Source organism: Gymnoscopelus microlampas (genome assembly GCF_963454915.1).
Source record: "Gymnoscopelus microlampas genome assembly, chromosome: 4".
In the NCBI taxonomy this organism is placed as follows: Eukaryota; Metazoa; Chordata; class Actinopteri; order Myctophiformes; family Myctophidae; genus Gymnoscopelus; species Gymnoscopelus microlampas.
In genome coordinates, this window is record NC_139941.1 from 53,093,533 (window position 1) to 53,106,032 (window position 12,500).

Genomic DNA, 12,500 nt, shown 5'->3' on the forward strand with positions numbered 1-12,500 from the left:
GGTCCATTTAGTTCATTTGTACACTCTCAGAGTTACGGACCTGCTATTGTCACAGTCCGCTCCTCGGGCCGTGGACGATGACTTTATTATTTGGACCTTGAATGCCCTTATATGGTATTGGACTCCTAAGGCAGTGGTTCTCAAACTTTTTCATGTCAAGGACCACCAAATTGACACTTATTAGCCCACGGACCCCCATTTGAAAAGATAGCCAGGGACCCCCATAAGAGAAGATTTTTACGGCTCTGTAGCAGTGATTCTCAACCATTTTAATTTCAAGGACCCCCAGTTTGACATGCATTAGGCTACGGACCCCCATTTAATGGCATTTCTATCTCTGGGACCCCAATTCATTTTCTAAAATCAATGTCAATGTAACTCTGAGAGTGTACAAATGGAACCAAATGGACCCGTTAGGGTCCATTTGGATCCATTTGTTACACTCTCAGAGTTACAGACCCATAAGGGTCCATTTGGTTCCTGTCCATCATTTAGCTGGGTACCCCCTGGAACCCCCTCAAGTACCCCTGGGGTTCCCCGGACCCCACTTTGAGAACCAACGTCCTAAGGGCTGTTCTTTAGGCCTGTTTAGGCCGTTCCTTATATTCTGCATTTGTATTGTAACTCTGTTGCCTTGGCCTTGGTTTTCCGTACTCTTGTTTTGTAGTAGTGTTTCCTGTCTGCCTTGTTTTCTGTTTCCTGTCTTGTCTCACCTCCCTGTAATTATTGTAAACCTAGTCACCTGTGCTCGTTGCCTGTTAGCCTATCCTGTGTTGATTGTCTGTTGTGTTCACCTGCGTCCTGTTAATCCCTGTCTATTTAAGTCCTGTGTTTGCTCAGTTCCCTGTTGGTTGGTTGAATGTGGTTGTGTGAGTTTATACCAGTAATTGTCTCCTCATATTGTTTACTTGTATTAAGTTCCCCTAGCTTTCCCAGTATAGTTTTCCCTTTACTCCTGTATTGTCTCTTTCGTGTTCTGATTGTTTTACCGGTTACTGCCTGTACCAGACTTGGATTGCTGCCTACTCCTCTTGTTTGGTGTTCTTAATAAACACTCTAATTTGAGCTGCTCTGCCTATCATCTTGCTCTTGGGTCCTACCCCTCCCTGCCTCGCACCGTGACAGTTATGGTCATTCAGGGCTAGCTCTTTATGTGTTTCCGGTATAATATTATTGTCCGCTCATTTCCGATTGTCCGACTCAAGTCTGTGGCAAAAATGTAATTTTGACAAATATCCACCACAAGGCAGCATGGCGATGAACCCAGTCTACCAATGATAAAGGCTCTGTTCCACATTCTGGTCAAACAGAGTCAGGGTGCTGATATTGTGCATGTTGGCTGGTCCAGGGACCCTCATGGTTCCTTGAGGTGAGGGTGTTCCAAATGGCCCCTATATGGGTGTGTAAAACAATGTTACACATTAAGCTAATCATCTGGGGACTGAGGAAGCAACACGTAAGCGTGTAGATCTGCTATTTTCAAAAATATGTTATATATAGTTTAGACTTGTGAAATAGGACATTGATTCTACAAAAGTTGTGCTTTAACTTGTTGGTACTTATACTATATTTGAATGCCAATACTTTTGTTGTTTTTACTCAAGTACATTTTGAATATCAGACTTTTTCCCTGTATAACAGAGTATTTCTACATTGCAGTATTGATACTTTTACTCAAGTAAAACATTTGAGTACTTTGTCCCACCACTGCATGTGAGTACTTCTACCAGCAGTGATGTAAAAGCCTTTCAGACGCAGAGAGAACACGGTGTGATAATAAGCTGTAACATGGTGATGACATGCTGTATGTATTACATGAGACATGATGCACAACAGGACAGAGACGGGACAGGACATACCGTCTCTGTCCCCCAGAAACCTCATATGTACAAACTTTTCACCATTCAAAAAACAGCAAAAGTAGCAGATCTACAAGCTCAAAGCTCAAAGCTTCTAACTTGCGGGTATGCTACTTTGTATGACGCATTTGACTCTAACTAGAAATACATTTGGTTGAAAAAGAAAGTTAAGGAAGCATTAATCAGAACGGAAATTAGATTAGGGTGTTATTATTGGTATTTTCAGACAGACAAACCATTTTTTTAATTCTTATTTTACTATTAACCCCACTATTAACCCTTTACTATTAACACTTTGGCTATTCAAAAATAGCCAAAGTGTAAAAAGCTTGTAGATCTGCTATTTTTGAAAAATCTTGAAAATGTGTGCAAATCTTGAATATATATATTTTTAAAGCGAACATTTGTAACTCCAATTTTAGCTTCTGGGGGTCCCTGGAACAAAACATTTTGAGATGGGGGTCCGCGGCCAAATACATATACATTTTGGAGTCCTTGACATTCAAGAGTTTGAAAACCACTGACATAGCAACATAAGTTTTTTCAAAAAACGGTTTGTAGAATCGGAACCTCAGGCCTTAATGGGTTAATGTTCTCTAATTTTATATTAATTTCACTAACGTTGGCCATGCTGTACCAGTGTTAATTTTGACAGCAAATCCTGATTTATTCTTAGTCCTGGTCTTTTGAATAACACACCATTTAGTTTTAGTCATCTTAAATTCTTCTGTCTAGTCGACTAAATATCAAAATCTTAGTCTTTTAGTCTCAGTCTTAGTGAACTAAATTAACTCTGTGCTGTACTGCATTGTATGATCAATGTGACAGTTTTTTTTTTTCCTGGACCCCAGGAAGAATAATCTTAGTCTATGATGTGTAGACTAATGAGGATCCTTAATAATACAGTTTACAGTTTAGGCATTTAGCAGACTCTTAATCCAGAGCGACTTACAGTAAGTAAGGACACAAGATAATACATCATAATACATCAAATGCATAAAAATGGTAATCTAATGATAACGTAATACATGCGTAAACCAAGAACCTATCATCAGCCTGTACATTGAAACTATACACACTATAGGATGCCAGGTCAACAATGACCTGGCATCTGTCTACATAACATGCTATCTATAATCAATAAACGCCATCAAGTATAGGAGCGTTAATTTACAGAGAAAATAAAATAAAAAAATAAAAGTTTGAATACTATGGAGATAAGAGGTTTATCTTCGGTTTTTCAGGTCAGTGTCTCAGAGGTTCTCAGCACCCCGCCCTGAAAGTAAAGTCATCCACTTGAACACCTGAGACATCCTAGTGTAACCCGACCCCCCCTTCCTCTACCGTGTGACATAAGATCTATTGTCCAATAACCTCAGCACACAACTCTGTTCACTAGTTGTTTGTTTGGTTTTGTTTTGTTTAGTTTTTCTATAAATACAGATTTGGTATGTTTAACTGGTTTTATTTTACGTGCCGTGCCGTTACCTTACACTGTAGGATATAGGTTTCCTCTATCATGTGTCACTAGCTGTATATAGTGTCCACTTTGTTTCTCATCCATGGTCAGAAGAAGCACTGGTCAACTTCAGTATGTGAAAAAGGACAGTGCACGCCCATACGTAGCCCAGGTGCAAGACAAACAAAAGTTGCATAAAAAAGAGAATAGAGTCTGCACACTGGTAATGCTGAAAAAAAGCTCTGCTTTGCATTTACTGCGTTTGTCAATGTTTCGGCCTGTTCAGACCTTCATCAGGACATATCAGGTCATCAGGTCCTTTTTCATGCAACTTCAATATGTCCCCATATGTCACTTTTTACAATTTACAATTTACAATGTACGCATTTATCAGACGCTCTTATCCAAAGCGTCTTACAATAAGCACGGTAAACATGTACATCAAATGCAGAGAGACAGTGTACCGATACGCAAGTTACGGGTATCAGAATCGTATCGGGAAGGAAAACATGATATCGTTGCGGGCGGTCTGTCAGCGGTGGGCTTCACACCGCTCAGTGTTTTGCGCTCACTCAGCTAGCGGCTAGCGCTCACTCAGCTAGCTGCTAGCGGCCAGCAGGCTCAAGCCTATACTACTGATGACTCTGTGCCGGTCGAGTTGCATAACGTAATAATGTTCTCATTTATAATTAGGGTTGCCAACTACCGTTAAAAAAAGAAGTGACGCCCAGAAAAGAATAAAATACGTTCAGCTTTTGCATATAGCCTACTATATTAAGCACTTGAATACCTGCATCCATATTGTGGGGGAACATTAGCCAAAAATTGCAGATACAAGCTTGCACACACCAAACGTTGTGTGGTGTGTTGTGTTGTGAGGTGGTAGATCGACTATTTGGCAAAGAGATTTGGTGCAGGCAGAAAGAAAGCGGTCCAAGTACAACTCAGGTCCAGTTTACTGTAGTATATGAGCTGTTTGAACTTGTAAGATTGTCATTGTCAGTCTTGCCAGACAGAGATAACACGCTTCCTCTGAGGAGGATAAAGTAAATACGTTATTATGACTTTATTTTCTGTTAAATCCTCCGATAATATTACTGTCTATAGGCTGTGATTGGTGCCTACTGTATATAGATTGAGCTGTCATGTATAACAAATAAAATAAATAAAAGACTGTATAATTAGGCCTGTCTATCCTTGAACTGTGGTGATAAAATGTGATCAGAACAAGTTCAAGTGCAATGAAAGCTTAAGTCTGTGTGTGTGTGTGTGTGTGTGTGTGTGTGTGTGTGTGTGTGTGTGTGTGTGTGTGTGTGTGTGTGTGTGTGTGTGTGTGTGTGTGTGTGTGTGTGTGTGTGTGTGTGTGTGTGTGTGTGTGTGCGCGTGTGCGTGTGTGTGTGCGCGCGCGCGTGCGTAGTGGTGCAAAGTAATCTTCATCTCAGAGGCAAATATTGTACTTTTATTTCACTACAATTGTTTGAAAACTTTACTTACCAGTTACTAGTTTGTAGATTTATATTTTTATTATTTACTCAAGTAAAGTTTGCATTCCAGACTTTTACTTTTAACAGAGTATATATCTTGCAGTATTGCTACTTGTAGTTGGAGTATAGGAGTACTTTTTCCCATCACTGGCTGTGTGTGAGAGAGAGACACACACACACACACACACACACACACACACACACACACACACACACACACACACACACACACACACACACACACACACACGGAGTGGGGGGCGGGGTTACGAGAGAAGATAGAGTGAAGAGCCCCCTCCCCTCTCCCTCCCCTCAGGTCCAATCGGCTTGGCGCACGCTCCCCCGGCCCCGCCCCCTGGCAGAGGTAGCGCGCAGAGCGCAGGAAAACCCTCATGCTCTGTGCGCGCTGAGCCAGACCGTTCTGAACCCCGTACACACTCACACACACACACACTGTACTATAGAGCTACACACTGCACACTGCGCACACACACACCTGCGATCTATGCACACTACAGCCAGCCGACAGACACTCCAATAAAAGTTTATTCTCGGCTGTTGTTTTAATTTGAATTATTATTTTAAACATTATCTCAGCTCGTGTGTGTTCAGCCGTTATTCCTCTGGATTCATTCATGCGTCCATCAGCTCTGAGTGTATTAATACTGTAGTGGATCAGCGGCAAGCAGAGTGCTTTCTTTTTTACTGTCATATTATTTTTTATCATTTTTTATTATTCACCCGAGGATCTTTTGAAGCCGTTTAATTTCTCTATTATTTTGGCTGCTCCAAGTTTGGTTTGTTTCTTCATGAGTAAAGCTGAGGCACCCGGACGGCTTCAACACGGTCAACATGAGAGGTAAGATAAGAACATATTCATACATGTCCCCAAATAACTGTCTGCCTGTCTGTCTGTCCCTCTGTCTGTCTGTCCCTCTGTCTGTCCCTGAATAACTGTCTGTCTGTCTGTCTGTGTCTGTCTGTCTGTCCCTCTGTCTGTCCCCGAATAACTGTGTGTCTGTCTGTCTGTCTGTCTGTCTGTCTGTCTGTCTGTCTGTCTGTCTGTCTGTCCTCCTCTGTCCCCGAATAACTGTCTGTCTCTCTGTCTGTCAGAGGGTTGTTGAGGTGAACTTGGCTCCATTTAGACATAAATAATACTCAGTTTGGTTCCACATCCATAGAACTAATAGAGTTTACACATGGATATTATGCTGTGTAGCGTTTTACTTTTACGCGCCTCGAACTGCCTGTTCGAGGCTATACTCCGTCTATTCGGCAAGCGACACCGTTTTGTGCGTTTTCTCCACTTTCCCCCCAAACACACGCACGCATGCTCGCACGCATGCACGCACCCACGCACGCACACACGCATGCACCCAAGCATGCGCACCGCGCACACACGCACACACACACACACACACACACACACACACACACACACACACACACACACACACACACACACACACACACACACACACACACACACACACACACACACACACACAAACAAATTGAAAACATAATCTTGCGTGTTAATTTGACTGAAAGTGTTTAAATAGAACCAAATGGACCCGCGGGTCCATTTGGTTCTATTGAACACTTTCAGTTTTTGGTTCCAAATCCATCTCACAGTAAAAAATAAAATTAATAAATTGCGTAGCCTAAAAATAATACTGAGTATTTTACTGTGTATATAACTAATATATGCGTCTCCTATAATTATATATATATATATATATATATATATATATATATATATATATATATATATATATATATATATATATATATATATATATATATATATATATATATATATATATATATATATATATATACACACACACATATAACCGTGTTTATAAGGTTCAGTATTTATAGCTGTTTGTTTGAACTCAACCGGTCGCAAAACACACAAATATAGGCTTCATGTTAATAATAAAACACACACACATAGCCAGTTACATGTTAATAAAAACAAACTATACGTTTTAGTCCAGGTTCCCAAACGTTTCACCTCTACACCCAAAAGAGAAATGCTATGTCTCCCCGGGACCCAAACTAGTGCAAATAGCCGATCTACAAGCTCACAACACCTCACCATGCTAGTGTTGTGAGCTTTTAGATCGGCTATTTTCACTAGTTCTTAAAATATTTTTTTCCTTCTAATTAATGGACAAAAAAACGTTTGAATTTATTTTTAACATTTTTTAATTAATATATATATATATATATATTTTAAATGTAGGAAACAAAAATAATGAAGGGGTATTTATTTACTCAAGACCTCACATATGGACCCCGACCCACCGTTTGGGAAACAGTGTTTTAGTGTGTCTGAACCTCATAGGACCCTGCAGTGAGTAATGAATACAACAAGGCCTTATGTAATAGAACAGGTTTTTAACACATTTGTTTAAACCTATAGACTCTTTTTTTTTTTTTTATCATATTTGCCATTAGTCAGAAAAAGCCAAAACAGATTGACAATTAAAGGTAGGGTAAGTGATTTTCTTTGGCTAAAATAAGTGTAAAATAGCTGTATTTTCTGATACTCATTGCTATAGAGTGTTTGTTCAGTAACAGGATTCATGTCTCTCCATGCTCTTTATTAAACAGAAAATGCATATTCAGGTCGGGATAGCAATGTTATCCAATCAGGATAGAGAACTCAGTCAGGATATATTAAACAAGTGAAATTGGAAGTGATGACACACATAAATGAGCAGATAAAATTGGAACTGGATCACTATAAAAAATGAATCTGATATAGATGGGTACTCTCTCCTGATTGGCTGAAATGTTGTCACCTATTTGAAAATGTATATTGTGTTTAATAAAGAGCTGGAGAGACATGTAGACTCCTGTTACTGAACAAACTCTCTATAGCAAAGATAACTATCAGAATATAGTGCTTTAACCTTTTAACATAAAGCTTTTTGTTTTAACCAACAAAAATATCACTTACCCTTTAACGGAACAATTAAATTAAATTCGACGCATTTAACCATTTAAACCCTATAGAACTGGACTTGAGTTGACTCTGTGCTTTTTCTTCTGTCTACACACCACATCCCTATGCCACAAATGACCCGATGACCCCCAGAACATGGACAGTGCCTCCAGTCTGGAGGCACTGTCCATGTTCTGGGGGCTCATGTTCTGGACAGGGTTGCCAGGTCTGCTTATTATAATTTTCCCCGTAAGATTTTATTTGAAAATAGCCGATCTACAAGCTCACAACGCGTTGTGAGCTTGTAGATCTGCTATTTTCAAATAGCTGATGTACATGTTAAAGTACTCGTGTGGCCCATACTCGCTTCTTTTGGGCTGGCAACACTGGTTCTGGAGGCTCCAGAACATGGATGGTACCTCCATGTTCTGGCGCCTCATGTTCTGGAGGAACCATCCATGTTCTGGTGCCTCCAAAACATGTTCTGGTATATCTCCACAACATGAGGCTCCAGTACATGGATGGAGGCTCTGGTACATGGATGGTTCCTAGAGGTCCAAGTGGTTCAGTTAGTCCATTTGAGTCCCACAGGCATTGTAGCCTACATATAGTTCAGGATGCATCATGACATGCAGTGATAATAATAATAACTTTATGTGCTGTATTGTGTGAGTGTGGGGGTATATAGTTGAAGGAGAAAGAGGAACTTATCTTTATAACTTTATTAAATGTTGTAAAGCAGAATACTGGCTCGTTCTACTGACCCATTTATGTCACACAGCACCACACCGAGGAGGTTACACTCAACTTCAATGTTGTCCCAGCAAACGCACGCACGCACGCACGCACGCACGCACACACGCACGCACACACCCACACGCACGCACACACACACACACACACACACACAGAGTGTCCTCACAGGGTCACCTGACCCCTCTTTCACTTTCTCTCTCCTCTTTTCACGGCTTTTCACTTAAAACCTTTCTCCTCACGTGAGATTTTACACATCGATTTCAGGCTATGGGGCTCTCTCTCTCTCTCTCTCTCTCTCTCTCTCTCTCTCTCTCTCTCTCATTATATTATGTATTCTGGCTGCGGACCCCCATCTCAAAAACATTTTGTTTCCAGGGACCTCCAGTATAGCTTAAAGATTAGAGTTAGAAATGTTCTCATATACTATATAGGCTAAACACTTGCACAAACTTTCACTATTTTTGAATAGCCACAGTATATAAAATATGGATAAAGTGGTTAAAATTATTGTGAGTGACGCTATATTAACTAATTGTGCTTATTAGTATTATTAGTATTATTATTATTATTAGGCTATTTAATTCAAATTATTTAGGCTCGTTGTTAAAGGCTCACAATGATTTTCTTTCCAATTTATAATCAAGTCGGTCCCATTTTAATCACTTGCTGTGTTTGTCTTTATTTTATTATAAAGTATAAATGCACTGCTGCTACACAGGACAATTATGAGTTATTTTATAGAGTCACATTCACACTTTGTAGTGTGTAGTGTGTCTACATTAGCCCACGTTGTGTGAATGAGTTCTATTTAACACTAGATGCACAGAGAGCTTTCAGTTTGGTAACTATAAACCTACAGACCTGGAGGCAAAAAAACATGAGATAAAACCTCTCTCTGTCTCTCTGTCTTTCTGTTTGTCTAATTCTCCTCTTCTCTCTCTCTCACTCTGTCTATCTCTGTCTCTCTCTCTCTCTCTCAATCTTTCGCTCTCTAACTCGTTCTCTTCCTCCCTCTCTCTCTCACTGTCTCGCTCGCTGTCTGTCTGTCTGTCTCTCTCTCTCTCTCTCTCTCTCTCTCTCTCTCTCTCTCTCTCTCTCTCTCTCTCTATCTCTCTCTCTCTCCGTCTCTCTCTCTAACTCATTCTCTTCCTCTCTCTCTCTCTCTCTCCTTAACCTCATGTCAAACTCAGCCTTGGTGCACCTTGTATTTTATCCACATTTTAATGGGCCTCGCGACCACTCTCGTGCATGAGGGACTGGGGTGGGGGGTGGCTGGGGAGGGGGGGGCTACCAAAAGCTCAGGCTTTCACTTTATAGTCATGGTAGAGTAGAGGAGACCCCTGGAGCTTCTCTCTCTCTCTCTCTCTCTCTCTCTCTCTCTCTCTCTCTCTCTCTCTCTCTGCACGCCCCAAAGGGTTTTGTCAGATAGAATTAAATCAGTGTGGGCCGTGCCGGGCCCCACTCTCAACCTGTGTGTGTGTGTGTGTGTGTGTGTGTGTGTGTGTGTGTGTGTGTGTGTGTGTGTGTGTGTGTGTGTGTGTGTGTGTGTGTGTGTGTGTGTGTGTGTGTGTGTGTGTGTGTGTGTGTGTGTGTGTGTGTGTGTGTTTGCGCGCGTGCGCGCGTGCATGTACGTGTGTGCGTGAGGCTGCCCTTACAGAGAGCTAGCTGTGCTAACAACCATGAGGTTATAAAAAATGGAGCCCCCCCCCCTCCTCTCCTCATGAGTGTTGGTAATGATCACTTAACAATACGACCTGGGATGATTCCCCCCCCCCCCCGCTAACAGGACCCCTCCCACATCACAACAACGCTCTGCTTCTGCTCACAACGTGTCCACAACGCATTCTGTTCTCCTTCTATGTATCAGTGCTTCTTCTCACAACGTTGTATATGTGAAGGACCCCCAAATTGATTGAGTGTATTTGGCTGCAGACCCCCCCGTCTCAAAATATGTTGTTCCAGGGACCCCCCAGAAGCAAAGATTTGAGTTAAAAAAATGTGCTTAAAGAGTATATATTCAAAGATTTGCGCACATTTTCAAAGTTTAAAAAAAAATAGCAGATCTACAAGCTCATAGCGTGGCACTCGGTGCCGCGCTATGAGCTTGTAGATCTGCTATTTTTGAGTAGCCAAAGCTATATTAATTAATTATTCTGGGGGACCCCTGGGAATCCCCATTATGTCAAAATGTTGTGCTTTCACATGTCGCATAATTTACTTAATTGAATTTTGTATTTGACAATCTTTTTATACCAATTTGATGGATAGAAAGTTGACGCAATGTAGCAGATGTAGACGTAGAGATAATCATCTGCAGTCTCTGGACAGGCGTGTACACAACAATCACCCTGTATTTGAGATACATTGATAATCAAATAATATCAAATAATGCCTCATGATACGTTTACATGATGTTACCCATAGTGAAACACAGAGGAACGTACTGTAATAATCATGTTATGCATCATTACTTTATGTCTTTATGGGAGGAAGTGATACATCTGTGTGCTTTCAGTGTTGATTTAGTCGACTAAAACTATGACGAAAAATGTTGGTCGACTACCTTTATTCACTGATGAAAATTTAAAAAAACTAAATAAAAACTAAGCTACGATGACTAAAACTAAGACTAAATATATTGACAATTTCTTCAACAAATGAAAACTAGATTAAACTGTCAGGGAGGGACTAGTGGAGAAGAGATCCAGTAGAACTAAAAGACAAGTCATTTTATGTTTGGTTGCGCTGCTCGGGTGTTGCGCTCTGAAAATAGCAGATCTACAAGCTCATGAGCTTGTAGATCTGCTATTTTCAGCATGAGACCACGTGTAAAATCAGGCATTACGACGCCATCAAGGCACCGCTAAAATACATTTTAGTCGGCAAAATCAACTATAGATTTAGTCGACTAAAATCATATGGTATTTACTCTACTAAAACTAGACAAAAACTAAAACATTTCAGAAGACAAAAATACAGTATGACTAAAATTAAATTACAGACTATTAGACTATGACTAAACTAACAAAACATTTGCTGTCAAAATCAACACTGATCATTACTTTGTGCACTTTATGGGATGAAGTGATAAATCTGTGTGCTTCAGTCCCGGCTGTCACTGTGGTGGTGTTACATTTCATTATCTGTTAGTTGTCTACGGGCCTATAGGGTTCCATTTAACATCTGATTAAGCCCTATGGGTAGTTTTACGTAGTTCTACTTTATACGACAAATAGCAAAAGATGGCTTGTAGATCTGCAATTTCCGCTTTTGAATTATCATGTTTTATATGTCGCCAAATGTGTCCATATTTGCCAGGGTTGACGCGGTTAGCGTGCATTTTTAAATGAGACGGTCCACATTTCCCTGAAGGAAATGTATTTAATTGTTTGGGGGGATATCAAAAGCAGAGGCATGGACCCCATAACAAACCCAACACTAAGCCTTTATTTTAACTTCACAGATGAAGAGACAAACAAGCAAGAAAAGACAAAATTCTGGGAAATGTTATTGATATAATTTCTAATGAATTGAAGGTAATGAATGATAAGGATGGTACTTATAGTGTTTTCACTGTTAGCACCATGCAACATGTTGAACTTCAAAAACAACCAATCAGAACTGACCTGATGAATAACGTGTCCTCACTGACCTTATGACCCCCAGCACACTGAAAGACACCTGCCTGAACACACACACACACACACACACACACACACACACACACACACACACACACACACACACACACACACACACACACACACACACACACACACACACACACACAGAGAGATACACACAAACACAAGCCAGTACTGCAACACAAGATACATTGTGTTGACTCTGTATGAATAATAGTTTAGTTCATTTAAGTCCTCATTAGTGTGTGTGTGTGTGTGTGTGTGTGTGTGTGTGTGTGTGTGTGTGTGTGTGTGTGTGTGTGTGTGTGTGTGTGTGTGTGTGTGTGTGTGTGTGTGTGTGTG

General features: G+C 40.6%; 1 protein-coding gene across 1 annotated transcript in view; it reads left to right on the forward strand.

Annotated features, from left to right (window-relative positions):
* Window positions 1-5,557: 5,557 nt before the first annotated feature.
* The window catches only part of rorb (RAR-related orphan receptor B), a gene marked incomplete at both ends in the record, with an annotated part of 46,682 nt that continues 39,739 nt past the window's right edge, over window positions 5,558-12,500 (forward strand). The window contains one exon of the mRNA XM_084054180.1: window positions 5,558-5,661. Within this exon, the coding sequence (XP_083910306.1) occupies window positions 5,655-5,661 (7 nt within the window). The remainder of the gene's footprint in view (window positions 5,662-12,500) is intronic.